Genomic DNA, 12490 nt, shown 5'->3' with positions numbered 1-12490 from the left:
AGCGTATTCTAGTGATTACATTATAATTTAAGCATCAAATATTGTAAGTGAAATTCATAAATCGAAGAAATATTAATTAAATTAGGGTGTTTTAATTACTCATTAGGTGGGTTGCGCGACTAGTAAAGAGGATAAAGAAGCATTTGCTTTGAGATCTGTGTCACCGGTTGAAGTACGCGATTTAGATTTCGCAAATGACGCTTGCAAGGTATTGACGGCAATGAACAGTAAGCTAGAAAAAGGTACGATCTCACACAATGAACGAAGAGCCGTTACTAGCTTACTGCAGGACATTGTATATTTTATTGCTGGATCAGAAAATGAACAAAATAAATCTGAAGCGTTAGAACTAGTCGTGACAAATGTAAAGGATGGTCCTGTGAGGGACCGTCAGAAATTATTGCGCGAACAGTACATTCTTGGCCAGTTGTTCAAAATATTGCAGGTATTTTAACTTTTAAGTAGACATTGATTGTGTAGAGATATCAGTGTGAATGAGAGAAAACATTTCACGACACTTTAATTACAGGCTCCATTCTTGGAATCTGCAGAGGGTGAAGGACCATTTCTTAGGATAGAGGAGCTTAACGATCCGAGACACGCGCCATACAAATACATGTTTCGTCTGTGTTACCGAATACTCAGACTTTCTCAACAGGATTATAGAAAGAATCAGGTATTGCGATATTGTCCTTTGATACAAGAAATTTGAATGAATGAATAAATTAATGAATGACTGAATGATTACGATATATTGTAAATATATGTTATTTAAAAAATATTTATATATATTTTTTTATATAGGAATACATTGCTAAACATTTTGCATTTATGCAAAAACAAATCGGCTATGATATTCTAGCGGAAGATACCATTACCGCGCTTTTACATAATAACAGAAAATTGTTGGAAAAACACATAACAGCTGCGGAAATAGAGACATTTGTGGGTCTCGTTAGAAAAAATATGCGTAACTGGCAATCGAGATTTTTGGATTATCTATCGGATCTGTGTATCTCTAATAAGAAAGCAATAGCCGTGACACAAGAATTAATTTGTAAAAGCGTACTTAGTGAAAAGAACAAGGATATTCTGATAGGAACAAAGTAAGTATAATAAACAATACAAACGGTGTTAATTTCTCTCTGATACATTTTATTTACTCTAGAATGGTGAAGACCCAGGTAGAAGTTGAAGATATCGATGAGAAGCAAGAAAACGCTGAACCAAAAATCACTGTTATAGAGGAGTTTGAAGTTGTATTGGAATGGAATAGTGGAGCTGTTAGTAAGCTTAATATGTAGTTTATTAAAAGGTAGTAATATGCAAATTAATATGATGTTTGATGCAGAAATCAATGTCTTTGAGCGAGTTATCAAGAGGAGCAAAAATGGGAAACGTTCAAGACGCAGCAATATTAGACTATTACAGGCATCAATTAAATCTTTTTAGTAACATGTGCCTGAATAGACAGTATTTAGCATTAAATAATCTGTCATTGCATTTGGACATTGATCTTATACTTAAGTAAGTTGTACACATTTATTTTTAAAGTAAGAATTATTCTTAAATCACATTCGACACATCTCAATTTCTATGATATTATCGTTTGTAGATGTATGGAAGATGAAACAGTGCCATATGAATTACGCGCATCATTTTGCCGATTAATGTTACATCTTCACGTAGATAGAGATCCGCAAGAACAAGTAACTCCCGTAAAATATGCTCGTCTTTGGTCCGAAATCCCGTCTAAAATGAGCATAAACGAGTACGTAAAAAAACTTAATAAAACTTGAATAGACAACAGGAATTAAAACTTTTGTTATTCTTTTTCGTAATTTTAGTTATGATACGAATAAAATGCCGGACCAAAATAAAGAGGCTGTTCGTACTAAATTCAGTTCAACAATCATGTTTGTTGAGGATTATCTATGTAACGTTGTCGCGAAAATGTGGTCTTTTGGGGATCAAGAGCAAAATAAGCTTACATTTGAGGTACATACTTTTTCCTATATCTCTACTTATCTTAAATATATAATAAGCTATAATTAATTCGTTGCTCTTACGTATTTCGCTAGGTTGTTAAATTAGCACGTGATCTAATTTATTTTGGATTCTACAGTTTTAATGATCTATTAAGTTTAACAAAGACGTTACTTAGTATTTTGGATTGTGTGTCAGAGAATGAATCCACCGATGGGAAGATACCTACGGGGGACATTGATTGTAAGTTTAATTCTACTACTTCCATTTAATGATATATAATCTATAAATTATATTCTGTACCATTTATTGACAAATTTTTAATAAATCCCATAAATAATATTTAGTAGTGAAGACATATCGATTCATTTATATATATACCATTCGCGCGCATGGTAGTAATCTCGTAACATAAAATAAAATTTGATTTACTTTTTTGCATTATATAATGCATTGGTGTATCACCGATATAATAAATTTTCCCACCTATTCTTTCAATCATTTTCATGAGCAGCTTTTACATTCTAGTTTCGCTTTCAGAAACTTGTATATAATATTCTTTTCTATAGTACTGTAATATATTAGTACTATATGTAATCCATGCTTCTCGCTTATATAAAATATCTTTGATAATAAAGTTTACTCAACTATGTGTGGTAAATTACTTATAATATATATAGAATGGTAAATATGTTTAAAACTAATCAATTTACTCTTGTAAATATTTTATCACCAGCTGATACGGATTCTGAGGAGGCAGGTAATATCCTATTAGAAAGCTTGTTAAAAACTAATTAGACTGTATTATGCGGAATGAATATTAACAAGATTAAGCATGCAATCTTGTACATTGTACAAAGTAAATTCATAAAGCTTCTTACGAAGCTCTTTTGCTTAAATATTTTTATAATAATACTCCTTGTTAGAAATAAGTATTGCAAGAAACATGAATATAAAAATGTCCTATATTAACAATTTATGATACCTAACATCCTTAATTATTAGATAAATATTATTTTATTTCATTATCTTTGAAATAAATCTCTTGTGTCCTTTTTCCATAACAAATAACAAAAGAATCATTATTTTATATACTAGTTTCTATTTTTTAACACAAATTAAATTTTTCTGCATTATAATTTTTTACTATGTAATATATGTAAATATGTACAATAATATTATATACATATGTAATATACAATTATTATCTTGTTATTTATTGGCTTAATATTAACTTTTATTTCTTATGTTTTTAAATAGCTGAAGGAGGTATTCTTAGATGCATTGGCGATATGGGTGCTGTGATGACAAATTTAACATTAGGACCAGCCGGTCAAGTGTTAGCTAGCTCTTCTCCAAGACCAAAGCCATTAATGAAGAAAGAATATCCCTTAGTGATGGACACGAAACTTAAGATAATCGAAATTTTGCAGTTTATTCTGGATGTTAGATTAGATTACAGAATCTCTTGTCTTTTGAGTATATTTAAACGAGAATTTGATGAGACAGCATTAACTGCTGCAGAAAAGACTGGAGATGTGAATCTAGGGCAAAAAGCTATTGATTTAGATTCAATTAGTGCACAGGCAGAAGGAATATTTGGGAGCAGGTAATATGTTTTTGGATGCAATGTATGAAGGTTGTACCTTACAAAAAAGTAATTTTTTTTTAGTGAGGAATGCGCAGCGCTGGATTTAGATGGCCAAGGAGGTAGAACATTTTTACGCGTTCTATTACATCTAGCTATGCACGATTATCCTCCATTAGTCTCTGGAGCCTTACATTTATTATTTCGGCACTTTAGCCAAAGACAAGAAGTTTTACAAGCATTTAAACAGGTTGGACTTTCTTTAGATATTGAAGTAAAATTATGAGAAAAAATTATGTAATAATACAAACACGCGGTTAACAGGTGCAGCTTTTAGTTTCGGATAGCGACGTAGAATCATACAAACAAATAAAGGCAGATTTAGACATTTTGCGCCAATCTGTCGAGAAATCTGAGCTTTGGGTATATAAATCCAAGGCAACAGAAGAACATGGAAATAAGAAGAAGAAGAGTAAAGAAGAAGAAGATGAAGCCACAGCTCCTCGTAAAACACCTCTGTTATCTGCATTAGATAAACAAGGTTTTTGTTTTAATAATTATTACTATATACATCTTTTTTATGAAAAGTAAATAAATAATACATCTTTTTATGAAAAGTGAATAAATAATAATTATTTTTTATAGGATCTGCTATTGATTTGGATATCGGCCCACCGTTACATCCCGATCAAGCAGAAGAATATAAAAAAATTCAGCAGATATTAATGAGAATGAACAAGCTATGTATTCAAAATCTGCCAGGTGGCCAAGTAAAGGCACGCAAACACGAACAGAGACTTCTGCGCAATGTCGGAGTGCATACTGTCGTTTTGGATTTATTACAGGTTCCATACGACACCAAGGAAGATGTCAGAATGAACGAATTAATGCGTTTGGCACATGATTTCCTACAAAACTTTTGTCTATCTAATCAACAAAATCAAGTTCTTCTACACAAGCAGCTGGATTTATTCTTGAATCCCGGTATAAGAGAGGCGCAGACAGTATGTAGTATTTTTCAAGATAATTCCGTTCTTTGCAACGAAGTCGGTGCGAAAGTCATACAGCATTTCGTACATTGCATAGAAACGCATGGAAAACATGTGCAATATTTGAAATTTTTGCAAACTATAGTAAAAGCTGAGAATCAATTTATTAGAAAATGTCAAGAGATGGTAATGCAGGAGGTAAGATGCATTACATTATGTGTTATTACATATAACTTTTGTGGAATATTTTTCTAGCTTTATTTTTATTATAGTTGGTTCAAGCGGGAGAAGATGTTTTAGTGTTTTATAATGATAGAGCCTCATTTAATCATTTTGTGGAAATGATGCGATCTGAAAGACATCGAATGGATGAGAGCAGTCCTCTTCAGTGAGTTGCTTTAACATATATATTAAAACTGAACATATTAAAAATGAAAATTATCTAATTATATATATCATGTATTGTGTACGATGTTCTATTTTGTATCGATTTATTTGAATATTTGAGAGTCTCAAACATAAAATATATATTTGTTGTGTTTTAGATATCATGTAGAATTGGTAAAACTTTTAGCTTGTTGCACAATGGGCAAAAATGTCAATACAGAAATTAAATGTCACAGTCTCTTACCGTTAGATGATATCGTTGCTGTGGTGTCGCATCCAGATTGTATACCAGAGGTGAATCTTTTACTGAATTTAATACACTCATATTTGATTAAAGTAAATATTACTGACATCATATATAACATTTATAAATAGGTGAAAGAAGCATACATCAATTTTCTCAACCACTGTTACATTGACACAGAAGTCGAAATGAAGGAAATTTATACGTCAAATCATATGTGGTCTTTGTTCGAAAAATCTTTTATTGTTGATATGAGCTTAATTGCCACATCCACTCATGATCGACAACACGCGGATACAGCCTTGGAGACTTACGTGACAAGTTGTTTAATGAACATCATATCCACATTTTTCAGCAGTCCATTTTCTGATCAAAGCACCACTGTACAGGTAACATCTTCATTTGTATTACAGAAAAAAACATTAATCTTTAATGGCGCGTGTGTGTGTGTATATATAAATATATATACACACACACACACATACACTCATATATATATTTTTATGTCTTTTCTTTCTAATTGATTAATCTATATGTTATAATATCTTATTGGTATATTTAGTTCTTCAGTGAATATAATTTCACAAGACAATATTTATTTTAAAATATTGTTTAACACCAAATTCATTTTAAATTGTTCACGTTAAGCCAAATTTAGAATTCACGCTTTTTAAACTAAATATTCAGAATAGATAATAAGTTTTTGGCACCTATTTTCTTGATGGAAATTCTATTGCACAAATTTCATTTGTAAAAATGGATTTGTTCAAATCTACTTGTTCAAATTATAACACAATTCTTTTAACACAGAAGAGAAATATTCATCTGACAAAGGTTTGCTTACAGTTAATATATTTTGATTATGTATACATATTTAGGTAATATTGAATATTTGCTAATTTTAAATTTTGATTATAATTGTTAAAATATATAATTATTCAGATTTTTATTTATCTGGAAGCTCTCTTTTCACATTTATTGTGTTTCATTATAAAATTAAAGTTTATTAAAATGAAGAAAAAAAAGGCAAGATTGGAAATTTTGGCAAAGCTTGTATTTTTTATTAATGTACACATCTGTATGAATACAGAATAACACGAAGATTAAGTCGATATATAATATTTAATAATATTTAATAAAATTTAAAATAAAATAATTTTATATCATAAAAGGTATTCATATAATTTTCGTATTGCTTAAAAGAAGTAATGAAACAAAATGGCACAAGGCAGCAAACATTCTAATTACAAAGTATATGTAAAAAATACATCAACATATACTTTATTTAATAATCTCTCGCTTTGCATGCAAACACATTATAAGTTAAGTTCACTTATTAACCAAGTACATGTCACACATATACACACATACACACATATATATAGAAAGAGAAAGAGCAAAATTGTTTTTTAAAATATATTTTTTTATAGAATATATATTTTTATTAATTAAACTCTTATACGTATTATAAGTTCTATATAATTATTAAGTGCTACAATTTTTATCTTGAGCAGTAGATAATAATACAATGCAACACAAGTATTAATTATACTAATTATATATTGTATGATGTGTGCTTGGTCATTGCTGAAAGCATCAGTGGCATGTTCTGTGTTTTTGGCATGCAACACCTGGCCTTCTTTGAATCAACAACATTGGTTTATTGGGTCTATGGGTACTATCCATCTATATGGTGGTGGGTTGGTTTACTAATAGAAACATCTGCACGAGGCTAGACTATATTGGAACATCAAGGAATGTGATCGGAATACAGATAATAATCTTTCTGGCTATGTGAGTATCGAATGTTAGAATCTTTTCTTAATGTCTGATGAATACAATACGGTATTTCTTACATGTCTGCAATATCAGAGATAATAGCTAAAATATTTTATGAAATGAAGAGAAAATTTCTCACACTTGTATATAATAAATATTTAATATTTTAAGGGGCATTACAAAATTCTAGACTATATTTGTAGATCACATCTATTATGACCGTGCGCGCGCAGATTATATTAGAAATGTTTTAGCAACATAGAGCACTGACGTGTTGTAAATACAAACTGCATTTTCTTCTTTACGCCTGTATCATATGTCTCTGCATACTTAACACATTCATTGTCATTGAATGCACCCACTTTTATAAATCATCTCTGGTGCTAACTATGATTATTGTATCTTCTATTATTCTCGAAATATTTTTTCTTTTTCTATTTCTATTTATTTCCTAAATTGTTCTAATTATAAGGAAAAATTTGCACAATTCATGTGGCATGTGTATAATAATTCTAATTGCTTGGCAATGAGTGTGTTACACTTTATGCAAGATGACATTTTAATATAATGGTAGAATTTAAAGACTGTGTGTTTTATATAAATAAATAATAAAAAAAATATAAGCTAGACGTATGATATGATTTAAATTTGCAAATTATTGAATATATATAATATGTAAATAATAACACAAGATTATGATATAAATTTTGAAAAATGTTTTCTAAAAAGATATTAACATAGTACAGAGCTTAAAATTATTTTTCTCTATGGAAATGTAATTTAACATAGTACAGTTTAATGTTATTTTTCTCTATATTTATTAATTTAAAATATTTAAGAGAAGCTTTTTATAAGCAATTATACATTTAAAAAATTTTGTTGTAATATGGACAATTTTAATTGATTTTTCCATTTATTTTTTCATGGAACAGACAAGGCAACCTATATTTGTCCAGTTGCTTCATGCAGCTTTTAATGTATCACAATGTGCATGGTTAAATGCTGGACAAAGATTCAACGTTGAGAATTGTATACGAACTCTATCAGATGTAGGTAAGTATCTTTTAGACTTGTAAACAAATTCAAAATACTAATTCGGAAATAATGTTTATTTTTATGTAAATTTTGATAATATAACGTTACCTTTTAAATCTTTTAGCTAAAGGAAGAGGTATTGCTATACCGACTGATCTGGAAAGCCTAGTCGCTAATATGTTCAACAAAGCAGCTATGCTCAGCAGACAAACTAGCAAATGGTTGCAAGCTGCTAAACAACCAAAAATCGAACGTAGTCAAAGTCAGGTAATTTACAACACATTCATAATTATAAAAATTCTTATAAAATTGATTAGAATGGCTATTGTGCCATCGTGTGAGCAATTGTGTAATAAATTTACTTAAATGCATAGAGTGACCTACATTGTGTGGAAGGCTCTAACAACGAGGTAAAGGTCACTCATGGAAGCATAGCACTTGATTAGTTTAGATGCTACGTAGTGCGTTTGCTAAAATTAGTACACTGTTACATATAGATCACATGAGCTTCGTATGTTTCACTGAAGACGTTAATTAGCTATAGCTACACATATATACATACATACACATTTACATATATATACGAAAAATGTACAACAAAATAAAACTAGACTTAATTTTAATTAAATTCGATATTTAATCATGATTTGACTACATGTTAATGATAAAATCTTAAAAAAAAAAAATACAGTAAAGTATTAAATATTAAATACTTATATATTTAAATACTTATATTAATATGTATGAGAATAAATGTTTTGTATTATGAAATATATTTAAACTTTCGAAATATAAATTAATTTATTGTAGCGTAGATTGTACGAAAATTCTTGCCTATATAGAACAACTTGATTAGTTGGCTATAATCAATTTATTTATTAATACTGTTTGTTTTTATTTAGCTTATGCGTTTAGATCGGAGTATCATAGAAGGTCTACAGGACATAGTGTCTCTATTAGAGGAACAATTGAAACCTTTGGTACAGTCCGAATTGTCTTTGTTAGTGGATATTCTCTATCGACCTGAATTGTTGTTTCCTGCAGCAACTGATGCCAGAAAGAGATGTGAAAACGGTGGTTTTATTAAAAGGTAGATTTTTTATTTGAAGTATATTAATTGCATTACATGCAACATCATTATATTTACACATTATTTCTTTACAGACTAATCAAACACACTGAGAAATTGTTAGAAGAAAAAGAAGAAAAATTGTGCGTTAAAGTTTTAAGGACACTCAGGGAAATGATGGCTATCGATCCTGAATACGGAGAAAAAGTGAGTGTCATGGAATTATATTTTGCATGAAATTACATAAATCATTTATCATATTGAGGAAGATATTATATAACACAGCATCGCGGAAAGGGGCATTCAGCTTATGTAAATAGGTTTACGGTAATAGCATAGAAAATATAAGAATATCATTGAATGTGTTGTAAGATAAATACATTGTCTTTGTGAAAAGTGATTCAAATATTTAATCAAAAAATTTCATGTTTTATGCTAATTACCTGGCGTAAACTTACGGCGTATTTTATCATGATATAGCTGAATGCTCGATCGATCGCTCACAGCACATTAGATGAATTAATACGCGATTAAATATTTATTTGGCTTGCTGCATAATTACGAGAATAATGTAAAAGTTAATAAGATTTCTCAATACGCCACAAAGTCTTAACGACGGGTGAGTAGGTCTCGTAGAATAGATCTGTAGGTAAAGATGTTTTCATGCTGCGAACGAAGAACGAAGGTATCTCGGAACAGACGGAGTCAGAAACGCAGGGCGAGTCACAAGTTGGAACAGGTTCCAATGATCAGTCTGAGAATCGACAAATTATTCAGCAAGAGCCGGTAAAAATTAAAGTAGATAGAAAGAAATATGGGCACAACGTATATGAAATGAAATTTTATGCCGAACGTATTATGCTGAAAAGAGATCGGTGATCGCGTGATGTAATTTAGGTGCGCGAACGATACTTTTAACACCACTACGACATTACATGCTGTTGCATTGTCAAAAGCAAAGAAACCCACCTAGGATATATCATCAGAAAAGAAGAAGAATCTATTTAATTCATTCTAAACTTCTCTCTGATCTGGAAATCATAACAAATCATAATTTACTTTCCATTTTAAAAGCTAACGATAATAATAAATATGTTGCTAACTGTAGTTTATTAATTGTGTGATTAAGTTGTTGACTAAGTGATTGTCTATTATATGTTATATATACACATCGAGTAAATGGTGTGGTAAAATTCCGTAAAGTAGAGAATATGATGTGGTAAAATTCTGTAAAGTAGAGAATATGGTGTGGTAAAATTCCGTAAAGTAGAGAATATGGTGTGGTAAAATTCCGTAAAGTAGAGAACATTATGTACGTTGTGTAGATTTTTTATGCATGACGCTTGATTTATGCACGTTTTGATTTATCTTTATTTCTTATTATATTTATATGTTCATTTCTTATTATTATTTTGTCTCGTTTGCAATATTTTACATTAAATAAACCATCTCTATGTCTCCATGTAGAGTATTACATTTTGAAAAAATACATATGATATTGATATATTAATATTATATTTATATATTATATAAGTATATGATATATAAGGATTGTGTGCTCTTATATGTAAAAGTAATTTTGATTCACGGTGCAAGTAACAAATAACTAATAAAAGTATACATTAACAATGTGCTTACAATATATAATTTATGTTTTTGTAAGAAAATTGTTATATTTTTCTGCAATACATTTACCGTGTATTAAAGACTTTTACGAGCTATATCTTTGGGAATATTATTTCTAGAGATTTGTTTAATACAAAAAATATATATATATATCTCAATATTATTATATACAAACATAGAGATATATATAATATAGCTTTATAGATAGAGAGATATGTAAATGTACATAAATTATGTAGTAAGATGTACCAATACAATGATAGATTATATATTTTAACAATTACACTAATAATTATAATACATATTACATATTTTAATTATTAATACTTTTAGTCACTTGAAAGGAAGTCACATATATTGTGAATGTGAAATTTTATGTGAATTTTATTGTTTTGTTAATTCCTTACTCCAATGACATGAATGTATTATTTATTATAGATAGCTGAATATATTTATACTCACAATTATTCACAGTTAATACGTTTTGAGCATAAATATACATTGATATATTAAAATATTATTGTATGCATATCCAAAATATGTGTGTTGCTATTATTCACTCTTATGTGCTTTACCCCAGGATACACTTTTATATATGTGAATACAATCTTACACCTTTACATTAATTTAATTACTTATTCTCTGAAGTCTTCGATTTTCATATGAATCTTCACCAATTGTTAATGTACAAATATGTGAATGTTGTTTACATTAACGTTTACCTTTTTCTCTCATATTGCGCTTTATTTTGTCTCAAGTTAAAAATTTTATGTCAATATAATGAAATTTTTTCCTACACGCATCCTAAATTGCACAAGATATTTCTCACATCTATAAGCACATAAAGCACCGATTTTGTAAATATACGATTCAAATCCGTGCATAGATATTATTTGTGATATAAAACTATTTGTGAATATATGAAGAGGAATATATCTGTATTCTAGATTTCTTTCTTTTTTATTAATGTTGTGCACTATGTATTGGTACATCATTCTAATTTCAAACGTGTAATAAAATGTAGACGTTAAATACTTATTTTTTTCCGTAGGGAGACGCATTGAGAAATAATCTTTTGACGCGTTATTTTGGCAAAAGTTTTATACAAAATCCGGAGAATGTTGATATTGGAGTATCCCGTAGCGCGACTATTACTCACGGTCCAGGAGGTACGTTGTAAGATACTACTTGTATACTAGATTTTATTATTTGGATGTCTAATAGCAAACTAATAATTGCTATATTTACAGCAAAGATATTAAGCCGAGCTGGTAGAACATTACATGATGTGCAAACTCATCTTGATCATGAAGGCGCTTCAGATTTAGTGGTAGAATTGGTAATTAAGAGTGTACACTCTCCGAGCATATTTGTAGAAGTCGTGGAATTAGGTATTGCACTCTTGGAAGGTGGAAATCCTATTATACAAAGGAGTATATTTAATAAATTAATGGGTGCCGATTTAAGTCAATCATTCTTCAAGGTACGTTAGTCTCACAATTTTATAATGTGCATGTAAACGTTTATATTATTATTTCTCACACAGGTATTTTACGATAAAATGAAAGATTCTCAGCAAGAGATTAAATCTACCGTGACAGTAAATACATCTGATATGGCAGCGAAAGCACATGAGGATAAGGAGGGCAAAGAGGTTGACAAGTTATCGCGAAAACGTGGATCAGGTATAAGATAAAATAAATACTAGTAGTAATATACCAAACTATAATTCTCTATTTAATTGGTGCTTTTTTATACATTTCTGTAAATATATATATATATATATA

At 29.5% G+C, this 12490-nt stretch overlaps 1 protein-coding gene across 1 annotated transcript in view; it reads left to right on the top strand.

Annotated features, from left to right (window-relative positions):
• Positions 1–12490, top strand: part of LOC108770737 (Inositol 1,4,5,-trisphosphate receptor) — a 73500-nt gene that overhangs the window by 43844 nt on the left and 17166 nt on the right. The window contains exons 9-33 of the mRNA XM_018522440.1: positions 107–445; positions 530–676; positions 805–1106; positions 1169–1283; positions 1352–1527; positions 1616–1771; positions 1848–1998; positions 2082–2229; positions 2723–2746; positions 3247–3595; positions 3659–3824; positions 3899–4115; positions 4220–4761; positions 4836–4951; positions 5109–5244; positions 5326–5583; positions 6911–6988; positions 7906–8026; positions 8133–8275; positions 8911–9098; positions 9173–9284; positions 9756–9863; positions 11755–11872; positions 11954–12186; positions 12250–12388. Of these exons, the coding sequence (XP_018377942.1) occupies positions 107–445; positions 530–676; positions 805–1106; positions 1169–1283; positions 1352–1527; positions 1616–1771; positions 1848–1998; positions 2082–2229; positions 2723–2746; positions 3247–3595; positions 3659–3824; positions 3899–4115; positions 4220–4761; positions 4836–4951; positions 5109–5244; positions 5326–5583; positions 6911–6988; positions 7906–8026; positions 8133–8275; positions 8911–9098; positions 9173–9284; positions 9756–9863; positions 11755–11872; positions 11954–12186; positions 12250–12388 (4582 nt within the window). The remainder of the gene's footprint in view (positions 1–106; positions 446–529; positions 677–804; positions 1107–1168; positions 1284–1351; positions 1528–1615; positions 1772–1847; positions 1999–2081; positions 2230–2722; positions 2747–3246; positions 3596–3658; positions 3825–3898; positions 4116–4219; positions 4762–4835; positions 4952–5108; positions 5245–5325; positions 5584–6910; positions 6989–7905; positions 8027–8132; positions 8276–8910; positions 9099–9172; positions 9285–9755; positions 9864–11754; positions 11873–11953; positions 12187–12249; positions 12389–12490) is intronic.

The sequence above is a fragment of the Trachymyrmex cornetzi genome, unplaced genomic scaffold (genome assembly GCF_001594075.2).
Source record: "Trachymyrmex cornetzi isolate Tcor2-1 unplaced genomic scaffold, Tcor1.1 scaffold131, whole genome shotgun sequence".
NCBI lineage: Eukaryota > Metazoa > Arthropoda > Insecta > Hymenoptera > Formicidae > Trachymyrmex > Trachymyrmex cornetzi.
Note: the sequence above shows the minus strand (reverse complement) of the source record. Positions and strands in the feature narration are given on the sequence as shown.